This window comes from Natator depressus, chromosome 13, assembly GCF_965152275.1.
Source record: "Natator depressus isolate rNatDep1 chromosome 13, rNatDep2.hap1, whole genome shotgun sequence".
Taxonomy (NCBI): Eukaryota; Metazoa; Chordata; order Testudines; family Cheloniidae; genus Natator; species Natator depressus.
Genome location: NC_134246.1, coordinates 31,773,328 through 31,798,262, shown reverse-complemented (window position 1 = coordinate 31,798,262; position 24,935 = coordinate 31,773,328). Strand labels below are relative to the sequence as shown.

The following is a 24,935-nucleotide window of genomic DNA, read 5'->3' as shown; positions in this document are numbered from 1 at the left end:
GGGAATGAACAGCACGGGTCATCATAAAGTGATCCATCCCCTGTCGCCCATTCCCAGCTTCTGGCAAACGGAGTTTAGGGACACCATCCCTGCCCATCATGGCTAATAGCCATTGATGGACCTATCCTCCATGAATGTATCTAGTTCTTTTTTGAACCCTGTTATAGTCTTGACCGTCACAACATCCTCCGGCAAAGAGTTCCACAGGTTGACTGTGTGTTGTGTGAATAAATACTTCCTTTTGTTTGTTTTAAACCTGCTGCCTATTAATTTTATTTGGTGACCCCTAGTTCTTGTGTTATGAGAAGGAGTAAGTAACACTTCCTTATTTACTTTCTCCGCACTTGTCATGATTTTATAGACCTCTGTCATATCCCCCCTTAGTCATCTCTTTTCCAAGCTGAAAAGTCCCAGTCTTATTAATCTCTCCTCATATGGAAACTGTTCATACCCCTAATCATTTTTGTTGCCCTTTTCTGAACCTTTTCCAATCCAATATATCTCACACAGCATTCAAGATGTGGGCACACCATGGCTTTATATAGAGGCAATATGATTTTTCTGTCTTTTTATCTATCCCTTTCTTAATGATTCCCAACATTCTGTTAGCTTTTTTGACTGACACTTTGAGCGGATGTTTTCAGAGAACTATCCACAATGACTCCAAGATCTCTTTCGTGAGTGGCAACAGCTCATTTAGACCTCGGCATTTTGTGTGAAGAGTTGGGATTATGTTTTCCAATGTGCATTAGTTTGCATTTATCAACACTGAATTTCATCCGCCATTTTGTTGCCCAGTCACTCAGTTTTGTGAGATCCCTTTGTAGCTCTGTGCAGTCTGCTGTGGGCTTAACAATCTCGAGTAGTTTTGTATCATCTACAAATTTTGCCACCTCTCTGTTTACCCCTTTTTCCAGATCATTTATGAATACGTTGAACAGCCCTGGCCCCAGTACACACCCCTGGGGCACACTGCTATTTACCTCTCTCCATTCTGAAAACTGACCCTTTATTCCTGCCCTTTGTTTCCTATTTTTAACCAGTTACCGATCCGCAAGAGGAACTTCTCTGCTTGCCTGTAAATTCACTGACTGTTCCACTGCACCGCGCGTGCTCCCTGAGCCCTCCAAGGAGGAGGGAGCTTGTGCAAGCTACATTTAGATGGCTAGGATGAAGGCTACACCCAGGGCCCCATGGGAGCTTTCTCTGGGTGCTTCCAGTTCCCCATGCAGGGCCAGCTAGGCTGGGGACTCCAGGGACTCAGTGGGGGAGGAGGAGACCGTTTAACAAGGAGGGGGTTACATTTATGAGGCAGCAGGGAGCATTATGGGGAAGGGACAGGCTGTAGATCAGTTACAGTGGAACCTGGCTGCTGCTCAGAAAGGACAAGAGGCTTGGGGGCGTTTCATGAGGCGCTGGGCGAAGCTGACGAGACCTGAGGAGCACACGAGTCAGACAGAGCAGCTGTCTGGATGTCAGGAATAGCAAGGGCTCTGTACCCAGTGAAGGGCGGGACACAAATGCAGTTGGCCTGGGCATGGGCAGCGCATGACTCCCACATTTGGGGAGGCTGGGCATGAGCGCTGGAAGCTCCTGAGAAGTGGGGGGGCCAGTGATGCCCAGACTGTGGCCCTGCCCCCTGCTCCGCCTTGAGGCTTGGCCCCTTTCCTCCGAGGCCACCCCACCCCTCTCTGCCCTAAGGCCCCTCTGCCTGCCCCTCTCTGCCCCCTCCCACCACTCGTGCCTCTCTGCCCCTCCCCCAAGCCCCGCCGCTCACGCTTCTTTGCCCCCTCCCCTAAGACCCTGCACCAACCACTCGCACCTCGCCCCGCTACCTGCCCACCACTCGGCGGGTGGAGAGGCATGAGCGGCAGGCGGGGCAGGGCTTGGGGGAAGAGGCAGAGTGGGGACAGGAAGAGGAGCAGTGCAGGCGGGGCCAGGGAGAAGAGGATGACCACCACGGAGTTTTGGGGCAAAGCAAGGGCCAGACTATGGCCCGGGCACCCTTTTGGAGGCAGGGCTCCAAAGGCACGGGCCGGCAGCATGCCTCCCAAGGGAGGTGCGCTGCATCCTGTTTGGGGAGGCTTAGCATCCCCTAGCCTCCTCTGCCCACTGCTCACGGGCCTGGGGAAGGGAGAGGGGATGGGCACAGTTGAAATTTCTGTAAATTCAACAAGGTATCAGACTACAGGAAACAAGGCATCTGGTCAAAAATGAACAGTAGGAACATCTCTGTGCCACACAAGAAGCTGAAAAGCAGCCACCAGGAGCTAGGCTGGCTGGCAATGGAAGAGGCCTTGATATAATCCCCACAAATACATTGAATTGGAGTTAAAAAAAACCCATAACAATGTGAGAATTAGGAGTCTTCCTCTTCAAGAGTTTCCCTTCCCCATCCCCGAGCCACTCTGCACCTTTCCTCCCACAGCCCACGGCTGAGACTTCCAAGTTCACATCAGGTGGGAGTTGCAGAGAAGAGGCCAGTGCTGCTCAGTGGAAAGGGTCATTGCTCTAGGTGCTTGTGATGCTGCTGCTCCCCCACCCCTTACCTCACACATGTTTAACTGGAACATCCTGCGCTCCTTCTCCATCTCCTCAGCGATCTCCCCTCCCACCACCTCGCTCCGCACCAGCCCATGCTGCTTCGCCAGCTCCCGCTTCTCCTTCTCAATCTTTGTGCTTGAAGAAAGGGAAAAAACACCCTGAAAGGCTCCCTTGGGCCAGGCTTTATTAGAATCGGCTCCCGGTGAGCCTGAGTAAAGAGGACAGGGGGCAGGTCAACTTACAGTTTATTCTCATAGTCTTTCCAGGCTTTGTCAAAAGGCTTTTTGAAGTCCTGGTAAGAGACGGGTAAGTGATTAGTGACAATGGCCCTGTACAATACGCCCCCTGTTCCTTACCCCTGGCATGGCAGAGCTTTCTACGCACACCACACCGTGCTGCTAGCCTGCCTGGTCAGGGCCCAAATGTGCGCTCTAGCCTGTTTGTTATGGCCACGTCTGCTGCCCGGCTAGTAAGTCAGCTTGGTCTGTGTGTCCCATGTAGTGGTATCCTTTGGACATGTCATTCCGAACCTGCAGGGGCTGGAAGCTGTGCAGGGGACACCAGAGTGCTCTCTACAGCTACCCCCTGCCCCCACCCCCATGCTGCTGGACTGAAACGGTCGCACTCACCTGCTGGAGAATCTGCACCACCGCACTCTGCACATCGCTGAGAGTGAGTTCCCCTGTTGCTCGTGCAGTGTGCATGAAAGCTAAAACAGGAACACTCCCCAAACACGTGCACACACACAGACCACACGTGTATACACAGACCCAGAGCCACACAGACATATGTTCACACACGTGTGCACACAAGGATATACAGGCACGTAGATTTTATAGCCAGATGGGACCATTAGATCATCTAAGCTGACCTCCTGGCTAGCATGGGATATTCAGTTTCATCCCATTACCTCTGCATTGAGCCAAGTAATTTGTGTTTGGTTAAAGCATGTTCCAGAAAGGCAGCCAGTCTGGATCTGAAGACACCAAGAGATGGAGAATCCACCTCTTCCCTTTGGAGTTTGTTCCAATGGTTAATCACTCTCATGGTTACAAATTGGGCCTTATTTCTCATTTTAATTTGTTTGGCTTCAGTGTGTAGCTGTTGGTTCTTGTTCTGCCTTTCTTCCATATGTTAAAGAGCCCTTTAATACATGGTATTTTCTCACCAGGAAGGTGTCACAGATCCTTCCTGGCTGCCCAATAGGATTGCTGCGAGGGGAATCATAGATTCATAGATATTAAGGTCAGAAGTGACCATTATGATCATCTAGTCTGACCTCCTGCACAACGCAGGCCACAGAATCTCACCCACCCACTCCTGCAAAAACCTCTCACCTATGTCTGAGCTATTGAAGTCCTCAAATCGTGGTTTAAAGACTTCAAGGAGCAGAGAATCCTCCAGCAAGTGACCTGTGCCCCATGCTACAGAGGAAGGCGAAAAACCTCTAGGGCCTCTTCCAATCTGCCCTGGAGGAAAATTCCTTCCCGACCCCAGATATGGCAATCAGCTAAACCCTGAGCATATGGGCAAGATTTGCCAGCCAGATACCCAGGAAAGAATTCTCTGTAGTAACTCAGATCCCACCCCATCTAACATCCCATCACAGGCCATTGGGCCTATTTACCATGAATATTTAAAGATCAATTAATTGCCAAAATCACGTTATCCCATCATACCATCTCCTCCATAAACTTATCGAGTTTAATCTTAAAGCCAGATAGGTCTTTTGCCCCCAAGCTGTGCTGTGGATTTCCAGGGGGTTTCAAGCTCCTGGAGTCTGAATAGAGCCCAACCACTGCCCGAATCTCGGGGCCCTTAAGCACATTCTCAGGCTGCAGACCTTCTAATTGGCAACCCCCAACTGTTGGAACCTGCTGTCCAGCCACCTAGCCCCTCTGGGCGCAGCGCTGACCCTTCAGACCCTCTGCCAGAACTCCACCCAACAGCAGGAAGCTTCTGGTTTACACTTCAACTCTTTCAGGGGCAAACAGCAGTTGTGAAGCAGTCAACACACATGCACGCACACACACATTTTATTCAATATATCAACTGTATGCTCTTTGTACTTAGGCCTGGTCTACACTACAGAGTTAGGTCAACGTAAGGCAGCATCCACACTGCAGTGGTGCTCCCACCGATGCAAGTCACCCACTACATCGACTTAACTCCACCTCCACGAAAGGCACAGTGCTTAGGTCGATGTATTTAGGGTAACACAGTGTCTACGTAGACACTGCGTTACTTACATCGCCTGTTGGCAATCAGCTAGGCATGGGACTGACATCTGGAGTCTCCCTCATACCCCAGCAGAGCCGTCAGCTCCAGGACAGCGCCTGCAGTTCATCACTTTTCTCCCCCTTTCAAAAAAGAACAGAGCAGGGGTACATGACAAGTACTCCAAGGGTGTTCTGCCCACCCTCCCCCTTTCAACAGCACATCTGCTTTACTTCTTATTAATTTAAACTTCATACAGTCAGTCAACAAACAGATAAACAGTTCCAATCACCACCTCAAAACACAATTTCATGACAACATTCTAGATCAGTTCCCAATGTCACACCCCCTTGGGGCGAGGTGAAGTGTGTTTGCTTCCCCCATCCCCCTCAGGTTTAATTACACCTCCACTGACCAACATGAAACCATAGATTAAGGGGCAATTTTCTCCCTCCCTAACCTCAAGACTCCACCCAGCGGTTGCTTCACACCTCTCTAGGGCTTTTCCCACATTCTACCAAGCATCATTAATTGACAGCACTCTTTACTACCCAGAGTCACCCTCATGCCAGGGGAGCTCTGACACTTCATGTTTCAGCTGTGCCTCAGTTTCCCTTCCCCTGCAGAGTTTTGAAACCTACCACCTATTAGCAGTGCCTAGTTTCCTTGCTCTCCGTGGAGTCCTGGGCCACAATGTTGCTTAGCTGTCCCAGTATCCCACAGCTATTAACATTCTGTCCCAGATTCTAGCAAGTGCCTCTTCCTGGCCTCCCCCTGGGATTGCTGTGAGGGCAATCTCAGCCTCTGTGCTTGGGATTCCCAGAGGTGTATCAAGATCCTGGAGCCTGAACAACATTCAGCCACGGCCCCTGTCAGAGAAGGTATTTATATACTCAAGATTTATTAAAAATGAACATCAATGAGCCAGAGAGCTCCTCAGCCAACATTTTTAGAACTTTTGGGTTTAATATTTATCCCTAGCAGCTGGTGTTAACATCCTCAGTTGCTAATGGACTTGGAAGGTATTTCTTCATCCTCATGTGACACATGCACATCATCCTGCTTCTTTCCAAATCCAGAACAGAAATATTTATTGAACACTTCTACCTCTTCTGCATCATTAACAATTTTACCATCTTCATTGAATAATGGGCACGTGCACACACAGATATCAATACAGAGAAGCACACCTGAAAGCAACACACACTTACACACACACACATGTACGAAGGGTCATGGTGGATTCTCCACCCCTGGCAATTTTTAAACAAAAATTGGATGTTTTTCTAAAAGTTCAGCTCTAGTTCAAAGAGGAAATGTTTCAGGGGGGTTCTCTAGCGTGTGCTATACAGGAGGTCAGACTAGATGATCACAATGGGCCCTTCTGGCCTTGGAATCTGTGAAGGTAGGAGAGGCATGCACACCCAGCAACACACATGTACAGATACACCCATAGCCACCACGTGCACACACAAACATATAGTGGGGGGAGCTCCCTGGGAGAGCGCATGTTAGAGACCACGGGGGGTGGGCAGGAAACACCGGGGGGGGGGGGGCGAGGAGCCCACAGAGGCCGCACGCTCCCATCAAAGGGCCCTCCACTGAGAGGTCACAAAGGGTGTACATTTGCCTGGGGAAGGCCACAGAGGGCATGATTTGATTGGGGCGGGGGCAAGGGTTTACTGGGAAGCCATGGGAGGTGCACACTCACACCAGGGGAGACCCCGCTGGGAGGTCACAGGAGGTGCATACTCACCCAGGGATGCCCCGCTGAGAGACCAGGGGTGCCATGCACTCACAGGGGGGCTCGCTGGGTGGCTATGGGGGACATGCACTCACCTGGGGGCTTCCTGGGGGGCCATGGGGACACTAGGGTTGCCAACTGCTAATCACACAAACCCAAACACCTATGCCCCGTCCCTGTATCGCCCCTTCCACAAGGCCGTGACCCGCTGTTTATCCCCCCTGCCTCTATCGCTCGCTCTCCCCCACTCTCACTCACTTTCAGTGGGGTGGGGTGAGGGGTTGGGGTGGAAGGGGTTTGGGGTGCAGGCTCTGGGAGGGAGTTTGGGTATGGGAGGGGGCTCAGGACTGGGGCATGGGGCTGGAGTGTGAGAGGGGGTTTGGGGTGCTGGCTCCAGGAGGGGGCTCAGGGTTGGGGCAGGTGTGTGGGGTGTGGGAGGAGGTGAGGGGTGTGGGCTCTGGGAGGGAGTTTGGGTTCTGGACGGGGCTCAGGGCTGGGGCAGAGGGTTGCAGTGCGGGAGCGGGTGAGGTGTGCAGGTTCCAGCTGGGCAACACTTACCTCAGGCAGCTCCCAGGTGGCAGCGCAGTGGAGCTAAGGCAGTCTCCCTGCCTGCCCTGGCCCCATGCTGCTCCTGAAAGCAGCTGGCATGTCCCTGCGGCCCCTGGGGGGGCAGAGGGCTCCATGCGCTGCCCCTGTCTGCAGGCACCACCCCCGCAGTTCCCGGCCAATGAGAGCTGCAGAGTCGGCGCTCGGGCCGGGAGCAGTGTGTGGAGACTCCCTGCCCCCTCCCAGGGACTGCAGGGACATGCTGGCCGCTTTCGGGAGCAGCATGGGGCCAGGGCACACAAGGAGCCTGCCTTAGCCCTGCTGCGCTGCTGGACTAAAATCTCCTGGTTTGGCTTCAGTAGCCTCTGGGAGATGGAGCCTGATTCCAGGAGACTGCCAGCAAAACCAGGAGGGCTGGCAACCCTGGGGACACGCACTCAACGGGGTCTCCCTGGGGGGTCCTGGGGACATGCACTTGCCAGGGGGTCCCTGGGAAGCCATGGGAACACGCAGTCACTGGGGGCGGCCGGTAAGGGATTTCTGGGATGCCATGCACACTCAGTGCAGGGGGGTGCATGCTCATCCAGTGAGGGAGCTGATTGGGAGGCCATGGGGGATGCTCACGCGGTGATGTAATGGGAAGCTATGAAGTATTTAGGGGTAAACAGGTTCTTTTGTTCCCTGGGAACTCCCATGACACCCCTTGGTTCAGCCAAAGGGCTGCAGGCAAATTGGGTCAGAGAAGTGGGAGGAGTGAAGAGGTGGGCGGGGACTTTGCCCTGCTGTCAATCACATCTATGCCTGCATCCTGCTCAGAAGCTGGGGCAGGCTGGAGAGCAGCAGCAGCAGGTGGCTGCGTGCCGGGGCTCTGGAGACAGAGATGGAGTTTTCCCAAGGGCTCCAGAGCACTGCTGGGCCCAGCTGCTCCCACAGAGCTCACAACCCATCTCTTAGCACGTTTCCTGCCTGCTGCTAGTGAAACCGGGGGGCAGGGAACATCCTTCAGCTGTGCAACCCCTCTCCCAGGGGCCATCCTGGCAGGCCCACTCAGCATCGACTCACCCCTTTGAGCTCCTTTAAATCTCTCTTTACCAGCGAGTCCAGGGCAAAGTTAATGTTGTGAGACAAGCTCTGCAACTGGAAAGAAAGGAGAGAGACTCTGAAGCCTGCATTGTGAATGCGCCCAGCACAAAGCCAGGCAGCGGTTCACACCCACTTTGCAGCCTGCAGGAGGATCCCCCTCAGCGCTCTCATCCTGGAGAATGGCTCCTTGGGGAAGCACTTTTCTTACGGATTCTGTTAATTGCCTTCTTTTCCCTTGGGCCCTGATTCTGTAGCTGGAGGACAAACACAGCAACCTCCGCCCCACCTGGAGCAGGCAGGGTGTGGAGGTGTCAGAAGGAGCCCTGTCTCATCCCACGCACCCTCAGGCATGTGGGGCAGGGGCTGAGACTCCCTTGCTGGTTCCTCACATCGTGCGGGTAGCTGGAGGTTGTGAGGGAAAGGCCGGTGTGAATGGGCAAAGGGCAGGGTGGAAAATATTCTCCCACAACCAAATCCAAGGGGATTTTCACCAGCCTTCTGGAACGCACATGTCTGTCCCACTCCAAACACAGAGCTTTCAGAGCAGTTCAGAGAGAGAAAGAGAGTTTGATATGGGTAAAAAACGTTGGCTACTTTTCCTTTCCTTAATTCTCAAAAAACAATTCTGCTCATATTTTAAAGAGAAAAAAGCCCTCAGACAGAAACCAGAGCTGGAAAATTCCAGGCTGAAAATGAAACTTGACCAAGTTATAAGCAACTAAACCAGGGCCTCTAAAATGGATACATTTAGCCAACCATAACTGGAGAGGTCACATGCCAGCTCTAATTCCCAGACAGGAAACCTCATTGGCTTTCAGTTATCACTATACAAGGGATTTTTGAAACAAGACAAACACTGCAAGGAAACGAGATTAAGTCATTTCACCATCTATCCTACTCTCTGAATATATCAGACACCCCAATAACTTCAAACCACAACCAAAGTCTAACTCAAAATGCAATTAAAGCCTTAACTCCAACCCTTACAAGTGTGTTCCCAGCAGGGAGCGGATTCTGAGCAGTGTAATTCAGGAGTTGACAGAGCTACACAGGTGAGGAGTATCAGGCCCTGTATCATTTGTATTTCAGAACAATCTGGAGGCTACAGCTATGATCAGAGTCTGATTGTGCTAGGTGCTGTACAAAGACATAATAAGAGCCAGCACCTGCCCAAAGGGCTACATTCACAAGTGGATTTCGATGCCTACCTGCTCTTTAGGGGCCCACATCCAACATGCAGGCACCACTGGCATTCTCACAACCCCTACTCAGCTGCCACATATATTCCCTACATTCCCAAGAAGCGTGCTCACAATTGCCTATGTCCTGAGGGCAGTGCTGAGCAGCTCGGCACCCTCACTCATGCCTAGCCCTAGCGGGAGTCTCAAACGACACACTCTCTATGTAACTGCCCGCAGGGGCCAATCCAGTAGGCATACTCAGAGCCTTCCTCCCACAATAGCCCGGGGTAGGGCATGCACTGGGGTGTAGGAGACCCAGGTTCAAATCTGCCTGATCTGGAGCAGGGATTTGAACCCAGAGCTCCCCCATCCCAGGTGAGTGGTCTGGGCACAGCACCACCTCTGTCATTTTTTGTGAGCAAAGGCCTAATTCTTTTTGGGGCTCCTTGGCATTTCCCACTGGCTGGCCCAAGTGGCTCCCTGCTCAGCAGGCTGGCACCTGAGCAACCCTTTCTTAGGGTCCCCACTTCTTCAGGCATGGCATGGGGAGTAGGGAGCCTAACTGGGGATGAGGAATCCACAAGGTGGCAGGGTCCCTAGGAATTGGCGTTGAAATGCCCAGGTCCCCCTTGTGAATGTAGCCCAAAGCACTTAGCTCCATACAAACCATTCCCCACACAGCACTGCAGCTCTCATGTCTCTTCCAATCTTTGGTAGTTTTCTTAAAGCCCCAGCTCCTTGAGTCATGTGAATAGGTGAGACCATCAGCTTCCATTAAAAAAGGAAGTTTCTAGTCCTCCTTGTTGTGGAGAAAAGCATGGAAACACGACCTGAGTGCAGCCTACAGGCTCAAAAGCAGAAGGCAAAGTGAAAGAACCTGTTTATGTTTTAAAATCTCATGACTATTGGAAGGCCTAACTCAGGCTTTTTGAATACTTGAGAGAAAGGACACTGGCTTCACTTTGCCGATGGACTTGGAAAAATCAAATCCTGGGGGAGGAGCCTGTCACAGTTCAGGGCAGGTCAGCTGTATCCCGCAGTAAGGGCAGCCACTCCGGGCATTCAGCTCCTCAGTTATTGCCTTTTCCAGCACAGACCAGCTGCCCTAGGACACCTGTTTGCTTTCTCTACAGAGAGCAGTGCAATTGCTACAGAGACAAGTTACCACCAAAAATAAATAAAAAAGTAAAGATTTGATCAATTATAGACAAGTATTAATTTTCAGTTCAAAAACAGTAGAAATGGAAGCAGCAAAAATAAAACGTCACACACATTTTAGGAAACATGACACCAAACAATGGTGTATTAATTCAGTATAATTTCCATCAGTCCTGTCTTGTCAGTGGGAGGACTGTGTGTGTTTCCTCACTATACAAAGTGCTGGAATTTGGGATTGCTGTGCAGGAAGGAAAAGACGTAAGTCATCTTCAACAGAAAGCCAGGAGCAATACTTGGAATTGTGGTTAAAGATGACTCGCATAGTTAGGTAGCTGAAAAAGGAACAAGGGCTTTAAGAGCCCCATGTGTTAACTCACAAAACTCAGATCCCACTGATACCCAAAAGTCTGCATCTCACATTTGTGCTGCAGGTCCTTGTCACTAGACAGGGCAATAAGGCTTTCCTCTCCTTTTGAAGACAGCATAGCTGTGGGGTTCGGCTTAAAGCTGATGGGTTCCTGGTCCATTGATTTCATTGGTCTGTACCCATTTCAGGAAAGCATTCAGAAAACTGCTCCTGCCGACCCCCTAGGTGCTGAAGACTTACATCCTGGATGCTGTCAACAGACAGATCACTGCACTGTTGCACAACATCCTCCAGCATTGAAAACATGGAGAGAGATCCCTGCTGCACACATGAAGACCACAGTTCAAGTTTGTTAATGAATGCTGCTATCCAATCATTAGCAATGAGAACATTCACATCTCGTCCCTGAAGTGCCACATTCAGAGAATTCAGTCGCTCGAATATATCAGCCAGATATGACAACAAGTATATCCGGTGAATGTCACTGAAATGCTGTTCAAGCGGAGAGGTATCAGCAAGAAGAATACGGACGTCCTCACGCAGCTCACATAGCCTTGTCAGCACTTTGCCCTGGGACAGCCAACAAACTTTTGCATGTAACAACTGTGTGAAGCTTGCCCTCATCTCTTTGCATAAAATGGCAAAAATCCTTGAATTAACCGGACGCGACTTTATAAAGTTTATAATTTTTACTGCAACTGAAAGAACATTGCTGAGCTCCTCTGGCATCGTCTTCACAGCCAATGCCTTTCTGTGACCCATAGAATGATTCCAGGTAGCTGTAGGGGCCACTTCTTGTACCTTTCTCACAATCCTGCCATGCCGTCCTGTCATAGACCATGCTCCATGGCTGCATTCCAAAACAACATCCCCAAACAAGACCAGTGTCTTGGACAAAATTCTTTAATAGTTGAAAAAGTCCTATATGAGTTGCTTGTGTTGGAAGTGGATGGCAAAACAGAAATCCCTCTTTTAACTCTGTTGCTATAGCAATTCAAATATACACCAGTAGCTGTATCTATCTGAACTGAATAATATGGGCTCTGACGAACACTTTCTCGGAGCAGCTCTTTTACATCAGGGGCCGTCTCCACAACATGGCATGAAACTGTGTCATTGGAAAGTGGGATCATGTCTAGCTGTGATGCTGCTTCTGCAGAAAAGAACCTAGGGGTTACAGTGGACGAGAAGCTGGATATGAGTCAACAGTGTGCCCTTGTTGCCAAGAAGGCCAATGGCATTTTGGGATGTACAAGTAGGGGCATTGCCAGCAGATGGAGGGATGTGATCGTTCCCCTCTATTCGACATTGGTGAGGCCTCATCTGGAGTACTGTGTCCAGTTTTTGGCCCCATACTACAAGAAGAATGTGGAAAAATTGGAAAACATCCAGCGGAGGGCAACAAAAATGATTAGGGGTCTGGAACACATGAGTTATGAGGAGAGGCTGAGGGAACTGGGGATGTTTAGTCTACGGAAGAGAAGAATGAGGGGGGATTTGATAGCTGCTTTCAACTACCTGAAAGGGGGTTCCAAAGAGGATGGATCTAGACTGTTCTCAGTTGTAGCAGATGACAGAACAAGGACTAATGGTCTCAAGTTGCAGTGGGGGAGGTTTAGATTGGATATTAGGAAAAACTTTTTCACTAGGAGGGTGGTGAAACACTGGAATACGTTACCTAGGGAGGTGGTGGAATCTCCTTCCTTAGAAGTTTTTAAGGTCAGGCTTGACAAAGCCCTGGCTGGGATGATTTAGTTGGGGATTGGTCCTGCTTTGAGCAGGGGGTTGGACTAGATGACCTCCTGAGGTCCCTTCCAACCCTGATATTCTATGATTCTATGATTCTCCTATCACAACTGTGCACGTATCCTGTGCAGCTGGAAGTAGCAGTTTCTCACCTATGTTGTACAGTCTACCAGCTTTGGCAATGCACAAAGCCATGCAATAAGAAGCCTCAGTAGCGTTTATGTTAACACTTTTCAGAGTAACAGCCGTGTTAGTCTGTATTCGTAAAAAGAAAAAAGAAAAGGAGTACTTGTGGCACCTTAGATACATCCGATGAAGTGAGCTGTAGCTCACGAAAGCTCATGCTCAAATAAACTGGTTAGTCTCTAAGGTGCCACAAGTACTCCTTTTCTTTTTTCTTTTTATGTTAACACTGTACACTTCAACAACTTTTGTCCTATTAACTCACTGAGCTTCCTCTGAAAAAACTCTACAGGTTTAGATACTCAGGTAGCACGTCTTGTTCTGAGATGCTGGCGTAGCTTGCAGGGCCACATACTGTCGTTTGCCAGTTCTTCGCCACATACAATACATTGAAGCCTCGGCGCATTGCTGGACCCGCTCCGTGTAAAGCCCAGTTTGAAATAAGCTTAGTCATATTTTCGGCTTTTGCATTTTGCTGGAACGTCTGCTGCTGCCCTCACTTCAGCTTGTGTTGTACACTTTACTCCCTTTGTCACAAAACCATCCATTTCTCGGGTAAGCTCTTTCTCACTGTAAGCGTGTTGCTGCTAATGGTTTTAAGTTCTTGTGGGGAAAACCACACAAAGGACCCGTCACAGTTGCTAAGAGAGTCCTGTGTGGGACTAGTGAAGAGCCCTGCAGTGCCCAGTGTGGCTGTGGCTCCCCCTGTCGTCCCAGGCTCCCGCTGTCACCGTGGAGCAGGCTGCGGCTCTGGTAGCGGGAGCCAGGAGCCTGCCCCGCTGTGACAGTGGGAGCTGTCATTGCTGGAGCTATTAAAAAACACACACATGTACACACAGAGAGCTTGCGCCTCCCTTTACACATTCCCATGCCTCCCTTGAGAGGCGTGCCCCACACTTTAAGAACTGCTGTTCTATACCCATTAACTCAGAGGCCTCATGAACCGTGGTAACCAGTTCCACATCGAGCTGATGCCTCAATATAGGTTATGTCCTCTTTCTTCTGAGCTGCCCGAAACCTTCTCCAATATGCTTCAGGGGTCAGTTTAAACTTCAGTCACAAAACTTGTTTTCAATTATCATAATCGTTACAGTCTTCCCATAAGGGTAAAGATGTCCAGGGCCTTTGCCCAGCAAACAGTGGACCCAGGTCCCTTACTACGTCCCCTTGTCTGAGCTTATTTAATTCACATAGCGAGGAAGTCATTTGGAGTCTATGCCACCCACGGGCACAGGTCCCTGGCGTCTGGCTCCACCTGCTGGACAATGGTTCTGCTGCAACAGTTTCGCCATCTTGATCTGATATTGATGCTCCCTGTCCTTTTCTCTCTTCTAGCGCTGGTGCTGGCGTTCGGTCTTACTGGCACTGCTGCGGGTCCCAGACTGCTCTCTCTTGCTAGAGCAAGGTCTGCAAGCTGCGAGGTTTCCAGATGCACTCTGTCCCTCTCCAGCTGAAGCCTCTCCTGCTCCAGCTGTTGAGCGTCCAGTACCCCTCTTGCAGTGGTGGCCTTGGTCTGGACGGAACACAGTAGCTGACTGCCAGCCTCTTCCCTGTTTCTCTCCAGGGCGTTGGCTCCAAAATTCTCCGTCTGCTGGGCCCTCTGTCAGTCGACTGGAGGTTCTCTGTGAACGTGGACCATCATTCCTTGACTGGTCATACGAATACAGCAAATCACTAAATATGATTTTGCACTATCTTCAGGGCTAATCTCCCTTTCCCTGCATAGCTCAACCAACAGATTTGTCTTCAGTTGTTCATAATTCATTTTCCCCATCTCCCTTTTCACTGTGCCTTACCCCAGAAAGACTACTGAGGCTTTGTTCTCTGTGCTGTTCCTGTCTAAGTAACTTGCTTTTGCTGATGTTGGCACTTATGCAATTGACATTGTTAGAGATCCCACCAATGCTGCCACCATAGAGATCGCGGTTCAAGGTGGCTGCACCTGGATTTCCCCTCTGTGGTTCAGCAAAGTCACTCACTCTCAGGCTGGTAGCTCCCCAGCCATTGCCCTTTTGGGTGGAGACCCGCAGCTCTCTCCCCTCTGAGCAGGGCACTCCCAGGGTGTACAGCACCCTGCCTTCACTGAGTCATTCCCAGCGCAGACCGGCTGCCCGAGGACACCTGTTTGCTTTCTCTTCGGAGACAGAGAACAGTGCAATTGCTACAGAGACAAGTTACCACAAAGCTCTTCCTAAGCAGGCCAAGTTTATTCCTAGGGTACAAAGCATTACTGAGAAAACAGTGAAAGAGCAAAAGAACCTACCGCATGCTAATAAGCTCACCAGAGTTACCCCAACTCCCTCCTGGGCTCTGGCAAGTGCAGGCTTTTAATACCACACCCTAGGAGCCTCCTTGTGGTACACGGTCATCAGAGCTTCAGCTCAGAACAAGCACCCAGTAGGCCAAGTCCTTCAAACCCTCCCCTAAGAACTGGGGCCCTCTGCGCTCCAGGGGTCCTGCCCATTTGCTGGAGCAGGGAGAAGCCCTAAGGCAGGTTAAACCCCAGGCTTTTATGCAAAAGTCTGTTCTCTGTCTGGTGGGCTCTGGAGAATCCAGTCTGCACAAGCATATGCAGCTCTCCCCAGGGGGTGACTTCAAAGGGCTGGGAATGGAGGAGGTACATTAGTATCCCCCCCCCCCCCTGCTAGAGAAGAGGCACACAATGCCACAACAACACAGCCACAACTGCCTTTTTCACACTGTGCCCAAAGGTGCTAATCCCAATTCCATACGGTTTAACTTAACTCAATAAAGCTTATCCTCATTCCATCAGGATATTGCAGGATATTGTCCATCTGTCACAGAGCCTCCTCTGGGGCAGAACATATTGAAATGAAAGTCATTAGTAGGCTCAAACCAGAGGGCTCAACCTGCAAACACATGCTACTAGGACTGCCTCTTACTCCCATCCAGGAACTACTCCCAGCAGGAACTGCAGGCTCAGCGCTTATCTTTCTTTTTGTAGGTGCTGGTGTGGTGGGGGCCCTGTACTTCACAAGACCATAGTCATTGACTTTGCTGAAGAAGTCACCATTTGTGCAGAGCTGCGCTCCAAAACCTGAGTTTTCACTTTTTTAAAATGAACATTGTTAACCTTGAGAATGTTAACTGAGTATGACTGATGTAGTGTGCACGCCTGAGTCTGCAGACAGCCTGAAACAGTAACTCTGAAAGGTGTGAACTGCCCCATTCATCTCAGTCTGGGCTCCAGGGACTCTGATTCTGTGGCCAAGCAATCTGGCCATGGAATTCATCATTTCTGCCCCAGAATTCACCATTTTGCTGCAGCCGGATGCCTGACATTTATTTTTGTCTCCCTGCCCTGCTTTGACCTGCCTGTAGCTGCCACTTTCTCTTCAGCTCCTCGCACAAGGGGTCTTAACTAGACACCTGTGTATGCTCCCTGCATTGCTCCACGGAGACAGGCAGCAGGGACTGGGAACCAGAGCAGGAGTCCTGCCTGTGGCCAGGGGATAAGGAGAGCAAGAGGTGTAGGCTGGATGGCTGGGCTGCCGGAAGAATAGTACAGGAGCCACGGCCCAGTGAATGGCGCTGGGCCCCTGGAGAGCAGAGCTAAAAGCCCTTCCTTGAAGGGACTCAGGGCGCGTCTACACTTACAGTACTGCAGCGGCACAGCTGCACCGCAGTAGGGCTCGGCGAAGATGCTGCCGACGCCAACAGGAGAGCTTCTCCTGCCGGTGCAGGTCCAGCACCGCCCCGAGAGGCGGGAGCTATTGTCCCTCTCTGCTATCGCAGGGCAGAGCAATGGCACTTGTGGTTCAGTTGCCTAACGCTTTCCATTGTAAACCGCTCTTGCAGCTGTGGCGAAGCGCTCTAACGTCCCCATGGCTTGCGCTGGCCCTTCGGAATTTGGCAGGAGGGTGGGCCTGGGCCCCAGGAGGGACCTTTTGGGGACCTCAGGAAGTCTGTTCATATTTGGTTGAATTACATACTGTTAAAAGTCACCATTGCCTGCCAACGATTCACACAGCCAGCTTGGCCTGGGCTTCCTCCCAAGCTCCCGCAGCGTTCCCTTCGCATTGCACATGCTCTGTCCCCCACCTCGCTTCAGAAGCCCCCATGGCACGGAACCCGCAGCCAGGGCACAGGCAAAATGGATCCACCTCCTGCGGCTGCCCATCGAAACACCCTCAGTCTCAACTGAACCCTGACAAATACAGAGCTGAAATCAGGCTGGCTCCCCTGCGATGTTGTAACAGGTATTAGAATGATAAGAATCACAAGAATGTGTTTAATGCTCAGACTTTATTGAATGCTCCTGCGTAGCTGCCTGCACCAATCTCACCTATACCCTTGTACCCCAGATTGGATGGTGATATTTGAGCACTTTGTCTTGTGAGCCTCTGTGACTGTGTAAATGACCAAACAGGGATAGCCACTGACTAGTATGAAGGGCTGACCTCTAACAAGTGTTTCTGCCTTCCCAAAAGGAAGGGGCCATCCATACCAGATGGACTGTTGGGGACGTTGCAAAAAGAAAACAAAAGATTTTGTTGTTGTTCTGCCTTCTCCCCATGAAGATGAGCCAGGCAAGTGGACTCCTCCCATCAACTGAACTGAGGTTGCAGCTCACAGCACGTGGCAGAAGGGAGATAAAAATGCCAAACAAAAGGAACCCGAGATCTCTATGCTGCTTGGACTCTGGGGGACAAAATTTTCAAGGCATAAGCAAAGGATCCCCAGCTGCTTAGCCTGGGTTAGCCCTAAGGAACATATATAGCTGATTATAGAAGCTTTTATTACCTTTTGTTACTTAAGATTGGAACTCATTTGTGTATCTATGTTTACCTGCTTTCACCTTGTAAATAACTCATTTCTTTTTCCTAGTAAATATATTGGTATAAAGCTTATTATAGGCCTGGCTACAAGCATTGTCTTTGGTGTGAGATCTAAGGTGCAGCAGACTTGGGGTAAGCGACTGGCTCTTTGGGACTAGGAGTAGCCTGAATATTGCTGTGATTCTTGCTGTAAGGGGCCAGCTGTCACAAAGGCAGGCTCACCTAGGTGACAAGACAGATGGGAGTAGCCAAGGGGACTGTATCGGACTTCATGGTCAGGCTGCTGTAGTGCCTGAGGATTACACCTGATCCTTGGTTGGTGATATCCGAGTATAGAACTCCCCACCAACGTGGGGCTTAGGCCCTGCGTCCTGACAGCCCGCCTTGAGGCGGGACTCACGCTCTGAGCACTACAGCCTTACAACAACCCAGTCCACAATTACACCACCACATGCTGTTTTGTCCATATGACAGTGGCTTCATTTCTCGGTGAGGAAACCAACTGGGCCCTCTATCCCTGACATACGCCTTGTGGCTGGGAGAGCACCCAGGCCTGGGGCACTTGGGCAGCGATTCTTACCAGACCCTTGACTGGGACCAGCAGCTTCTGGGAGAACTCGGCAAAGGAGGTGAAGGCACTGGCCAGTTGCTCGTCACCCTCACTCTGGTAGTTTGCGGAGAATTTTTCCTGGGCTGCAATATGAGCTTCTATGTGGCAAGCGAGATCTAGGCACACAAACACCAAACCCCCAATCAACATGGATAAGGAGAGCAGAGAAGGAAGCTACCATCGGCTGTCCAGTGATCCACACCTCAACCCGCTCCCCAGACAGCTGTCAGTGTCTAGGCCAGAGTAGGACAGGGCTGGAAGGGGGAGTCAAGTGGGGGAGAGGAGCACTGGGTCTGGGGGGGATGGATGGATGAGTGCAGGGGGAAGGTGGGGATTGGGGGTGAGGGGAGCAGGGGCAGGGCTCGGGGCGTGGGACAGAGCAGGAATGGGGGATGGGACAGGTGAGTGGGGCAAACCAGGGGAAGTGTTGGGAGATGCGCAGGTGAGTGGGACAGAGCAGGGTTGGGGGTGTGGGGAGGGACAAGGCAGGGCTGAGGGGTGGGGCAGGTGATTGGGGCAGAACAGTGGCAGGGCTGGGGGATGGGGCAAGGTAGGGGTGGGAGATGGGGAGAGTGAGTGGGGCAGAGCAGGAGTCGGGGAGGGGCAAGGCAGTGGGCAGGTGAGTGGGGCAGAGCAGGAGGTGATGGGGTGTGTGTGTCTCCTACAGCCCCTGCCCCGTGATGCGGGCAGACCTTGCACCAGGGCGGTTGGAGCCGGTGGGCTCCCGCTCTGGGCACTGGGCACACAGACACTGTGGGGCAGGTATTGCAGGAGGCAGCACGGATCCCAGAAGGTGCCCTTGAGAAACAGCCTCTGGCAAGGGTCCCCCCCTGCCCCCAGCCCTGGCTGTGCCCCTCAGCAGCAGCAGCGCTGCCTCCTCCTGCTCCTGGCGCACTGCAGGGTCCCCGGGCTAGCGCTCCGGTCAGTGCTGGGGTGGCAGGGGAGGAGGACGAAGCTCCAGCGCAGAGCTCGCTCTCATCCAGCCCCGTCAGCGGTGTGGGGGAGCCGGGCTGGGGCAGGGGAACAGCCATTCCTTTCAGCTTGGCACTCGCTCTCTGTCAGCTCCCCGCTGGGCAGGGAGCGCCAGGGCCTGTTGGCTCCAGTGAGCACGAGTGACCCCAGGCCTGTCTGGCCTGGGAGATGTGGCGGGAGCTGGGTGGCACAAGCGGGGTGTGTAAGCCGACCTGGGCGGCACAGTGGGGTTTGGTGATGCCATGGCTAGTACTTATGCAATGCCACCCTTATTGCTAGGGGTGGTCTCTGCCCCTCAGCTGCTCGCCAAGTAGAGGGCATTGCTGTGGGGCCGTGGCTGGGGTGCATGCTGCTCACAAGGGCACAGCCTGGCCTGCCCCATTTCCCACTCATGCCCAGCGCGCAGTGCAGGGTTTCTGTGAGGAGGGCAGAAAGGGTCTGAGGCCAGCCCTGATGTCCACTGCAAAGCTGGGAGGAGGGCTCAGGGCTGGATAGCAGATGGCAGTGAGGAGCATGGAGAGAGCGGCAGGACTGGGGGACTCCCCTGCAATTGGAGGGGTTCCAACATACCCAGAAACAGGCACAAACGTGGGGGCATGTCTCCAAAACCCCAGCTCCCCCTGCCCACTCTCCAGCCCAACAGACAAGCCTCCCTCCCCCTGGCCCACTCTGGGTCTCCGGCTCTGCTCTGACCTTGTCCAGAAGCATGCTCTGCTTTGGTGGCTTTCCTCATTTTCTGCAGTACAGCTCGATCAGAATCCAAGGCCTAGGAACAACAAAAGAGGTTTTGTAGGTTTCTACCTGCCAAACCCTCTAAACATGAGACTAGACGCAGCCATGTTGCAGATGGGCTACACAGGCAGGAAGTGGGTTGGTTTATACAGCCTATCGGCACCAGCCAGCACACCCCAGGGCGCAAGCACCACACACTGCCCTGCCCAGCCTCTGCTCATTTGTCTCTCCTGCTCGGTTTGAGGGAAGCTGCTACAAGGAGCCCTAATAACCAACAGCCCAGTTGTTGCTCATACCCTGCTCTTTCCCCTCTTTACACACAATACACTGCTGCTGGGGCTTTCAACAATCATGACTAGACCCACAAAAGGCCTTACCTGTGGCCTGTGGGTATTCTGGGACACCCACACCAGCCAGCCCACCCCCAAACTCCTGACCCGCTAACCCACAGCTGTCTTTTGTGAGGGTTTAGGCTTGCTCAGAGCACACCAGCATCCGGATGTGGCAGCTTGCACTTGCCCAGCTGCAAAAATTTAGGGGCCTAGGGAATTTAGGTGGCAGCTGAGTGAGGGTTTGGACGATCTCAGCAGTGCCTAAGTGTTGGATCTAGCCCTCAGTGCCCAAAGCTCACTGCACTGGGAGTTGGGCTGAGCACCCAACTCCTGCAGGCACTTTTGGCCCTCTCAGCCCATGATCCAACTACGTTATTAAGGTAGCAAAGTCCCGCACTCCAGTGCCAGATTACAATTGCCTGGGTAACGTATGACAAAACAATGGTTAAGACACTGTAAATAGGTCTAAACCAAGTATTGCAAACCCAAGCAATTCAGAGTTAAGGTTACACTTCCCAGAAATGGGGGGGAGGGATAGCTCAGTGGTTTGAGCATTGGCCTGCTAAACCCAGGGTTGTGAGTTCAATCCTTGAGGGGCCATTTAGGGATCTGGGGCAAAAATTGGGGATTGGTTCTGCTTTGAGCAGGGGGTTGGACTAGATGACCTCCTGAGGTCCCTTCCAACCTTGATATTCTATGATTCTAAATCCCAATCTGTTAAGGTAAGAAAGGGTAGGGCACCCACAGACCCTAATTCTGCCATGTCACAGCCAGGGCATGGGTGGCCAGACCTAGAAATCAGAGCCAGAGTCTGCTGCAGAAGACAAACTGGAGATTCGAACCATGAGTTAGGATACCAGAGGGACAGAGGCAAACTGGACTCAGAAACCACAGGTCAGATGCCAGGAATGAAGCTGCGGGAGCAGGGACCACAAGGCACACAGTCCAGAGCAGGGTGGAGCCCAGTGGCTCAGACAGCTCCCTGCCAGCTTCAGCAGGGCCAGTGGCTAATCAGCCACCATGGGACTCTACCAATTGGACCTCAGGGGTGGAGCCTCACACTGGGGCTGGGCTTCATGGGTCCCAGGTAAGTGTTAGCCAGCTCCATTGCCGAGTGGAGGGTTGGGGCCTCCCCTACAGATCTGGGTTCAAGACATGAGGGTCAGGATACACCATGAGAGGAAAAATGATGGTGTCTTTAAATCAGTGTAATCTAAACTAGGCCCACAAAACCCACACTGCCTTAATGATAATTGTATGACTATTGCAGGGCAGCATTAAGGTGCCTTGTTCCACCCCAGCCTTCCTGGGTGACTTGTCCAAGTCACCCATCTCTCTGAGCCTCTGCTCCCTGATGGTACAATGGGGAGGGGGCACTGCCCCACAGGGGTGGGTGAGGACACATTAGATTAATGGTTTTTAAGGCACAACACATGGCGTCCCTGCATTAATTACTCCTGTTCTAAATCCTATGGCTGAGGTTGAACTCAGCAGATCTTATAGAAAAACATCCAATCACTATTTAGAGATTGCTAGTAATGGCGAATACACCACAGCCCTTAGGAAGCTGTTCCGCTGGTTAATTATTCTAACAAATTTACACCTTAGTTCCGGTCTGAATGTGATTAGCTTCAGCTTCCAGCCATTGGATTATGTCAGACCTCTCTCTGCTAGACTGAAGAGCCCATTATCAAATACTTGTTCCCCATGTAGCTATTTACAGACTGTATCAAGTCACCCCTAAACCTTCTCTTTGTTAAACGAACTAGTTTGAGCTCCTTGAGTCAGTCACCGTAAGACCTGTTTTCTAATTTCTGAAGGCTCTGAGGTGCTCAGATATTACACCCATGGGGGCCAGAAAAGTACTAAGAGAGAGCTGGTGAGTTCGAGGCCACCAGAGAAGAAGGGAAAAGGCACAAACCCCTTTCTATTTTAATTCCTAGGGCTGCTTGAAGCAAACTGAAGTGGCACAGGAATTGACCCAACTGTGGTGAATGCCTGTGACCAAGATGCACAATGGAGGGAGGTTTCCCACAGACCCAGTGCCCCAGGGGTAAGGCCAGCCATAAGGGTGGCTTTCCAGACCCAGAGCAGCCAGTGTCCATCACCAGCACGGCTGGCACATGCTATGCAAGCACCAGGATAGCTGTTCCCAGAGTCTACAGGCACAGCCAGGGTCAGCAAGTCCACTGGCAAGTCCAGCCTCTTTTCATTGTTGGCAGGTCCCTGACCCGCCACCAATCTAGGCCCTTCCAGCCTAGGCCCCACCACAGCTCAGCCAGCCCAGGACCCATCCCCAGCCCAGGCCCCACGGTTTTTAAGGCCCGGCTTGACAAAGCCCTGGCTGGGATGATTTAGTTGGGGTTGGTCCTGCTTTGAGCAGGGGGTTGGACTAGATGACCTCCTGAGGTCCCTTCCAACCCTCATCGTCTATGATTCTGTGACAATGGATGCAGCTCAGTGAATGGCGGGACTTTCCAGTCCCCCCTTGGCAGGACAAAGATACTCCCTCTGAGATACATCTTTATACCCTGATACAAACAAATTATGCACTGCCTCTGACATAGTTACTGCTCCCTGATGGGGCTAGTTATCACCTTGTACATATTGGTTCAATTCAAACATATTTATTACGTACTGTTATCCTGACTTTATCTTTTAGAAGGGGTCAGTGTGTTCCTGTTGTCCTTGGGGAATGTTTCTGTACCATCCCTGATACTGGGATGTTCTGGTACCACTTGATATCAGGATGTATTTGTGAGAGCACTCTGTGCTTAGCACTACTTAGGCATGCGTAATATCAGCCCTGTTCTTGCCAGATTCTGTGAGCAGGTCCTGCCTCATAGCAGGCCTCTGATATAAGGGTTCATGTCTCAGGCTCTCTTCCTACTACACCTACCTGCCCTGGCTTTGTGCAGCTCCCCGGAAGTGGCTGGCATGCCCCTGTGGCCCCTAGGGGCAGGGGCAATCAGGGAAGCCCTGCGTGCTGCTCCCGCCCCGCCGTGCTGGCTCTGCAGCTCCCCCTGGCCATGGTGCAGGCCGCGTAAACTGTGCAGAGCCGCCTGGCTGTGCCTCCGCATAGGGACCAGACATAGTGGCTGCTTCCGGGAGCAGCACAGAGCCAGGCAGGCAGGGAGCCTGCCTTAGCCCTGCTACACCGCCGACCGGGAGCTGCCTGAGGTAAGCGCCGTCCAGCTTGATCCCGCACCCTGAACTCCCTGCCCCAGGTCTGAACCCCCTCCTGCACCCTAACTCCCTCCCAGACCCCACACCCCCACCCAAACCCTCACCCCCGCCCTAGGTCGGAACCCCCTCTCGCACTCCAAACCCCTTGTCCCCCCAGGGGCCCCTCCTGCACCCCAAACTCCTCATCCCCAGCTCCACCCCAGAGCCTGCACCCCCAGCTGGAGCCTGGAGCCCCTTACCACACCCTGAACCCCTCATTTCTGGCCCCACCCTGGAGCCCACACCCCCAGCTGGAGCCCTCACCTCCTCCCACACCCCAACCCCCTGCCCAGCTCCGTGAAAGTGAATGAGAATGGGGAAGAGCAAGCGGGGGGGGGCTGGAGTGAGTGGAGGCGGGGCCTCAGAGAATAGGTGGGGTGGGGACTCGGGGTAGGGGTGGGGAGGGGGTGGGGCAAGGGTGTTCAGTTTTGTGCAGTTAGAAAGTTGGTAACCGTAGGGAGTTCACACCCTGTGATCGTCTCTTTCTCACGCACACACGGGAGCGGAGAGTTCATGCCCTGTGATCGTCTCATACCTATGAGGGAGTGGGGGAGTGGTGCACACCTGTGATCATCTCACACACACACAGGGGCATTCACACCTGTGATCATCTCACACATATGGTGGGGATGGGTCACACCTGTGAGCATCTCACACACATATGGTGGGGATGGGTCACACCCGTGACCATCTCACACACACATGGTGGAGGCGGGTCACACCTGTGACCATCTCTCACACACATGGTGGGGGCGGGTCACACCTGTGACCATCTCTCACACACATGGTGGGGGCGGGTCACACCTGTGACCATCTCACACACACATGGTGGGGGCGGGTCACACCTGTGATCGTCTCACACACACATGGTGGGGGTGGGTCACACCTGTGACCGTCTCACACAGACCCAAGGGGGCAGGCAGTTCACAAAGCAGAAATCACGTGAAAAAAACCAATGATTTGGGGCCAGTCTCATGATTTTTACACTTATGGGGTTGGCTGCAGTGCAGCTGACAGGTGGAGGACCTGTGTCAGGCAAGAGGGCTGGAAAGAGACTCCTCTGTTTCCTGGCCCCCTATCTGCTTCTCAGGGTCCGCTTCCCATCTCTCATGGGTATCTTAGGGCCAGACTGAGATCTTTTATTCTTTATGATACTTGTAAAGAACTACTCCCTTGAGAGAGCTCTGAGAGTCCAGCCTGGCCAGGGCCCCACTGCACTAAGGACAGGCCTGAAGAGCTCACCCAGGTGGGGTCTGGGCCCTGAGGCAGGCCAACTGCCTTTGGAGGAAGCAATAAGGCACCGTTCGCCATCACAGACTAGCCCTAAGAAAGAAAAGGCGAATGCTTCCGCTGTTTGAGACCAAGGTGCTCCAGCTGCACACAGTGTAATTGAAGGCTATCTACAAAATCTATAGCACAGGTCCCCAAATTGTGGGGCACACCCCCATAGGGTGTGTGGAGGAACATCTAGGGGGGTGTGGTGGGCCCCAGGCCAG

The 24,935-nt window shown here is 52.3% G+C and overlaps 1 protein-coding gene across 1 annotated transcript in view; it reads right to left on the bottom strand.

The window, feature by feature from the left end:
* Positions 1–24,935, bottom strand: part of LOC141997886 (arf-GAP with SH3 domain, ANK repeat and PH domain-containing protein 1-like) — a 103,495-nt gene that overhangs the window by 63,658 nt on the left and 14,902 nt on the right. Inside the window, exons 2-6 of the mRNA XM_074970438.1 lie at positions 19,844–19,916; positions 18,149–18,294; positions 8,114–8,188; positions 2,787–2,836; positions 2,550–2,679 (exon numbers count right to left, since the gene is read on the bottom strand). Coding sequence (XP_074826539.1) covers positions 2,550–2,679; positions 2,787–2,836; positions 8,114–8,188; positions 18,149–18,294; positions 19,844–19,916 — 474 coding nt within the window. The remainder of the gene's footprint in view (positions 1–2,549; positions 2,680–2,786; positions 2,837–8,113; positions 8,189–18,148; positions 18,295–19,843; positions 19,917–24,935) is intronic.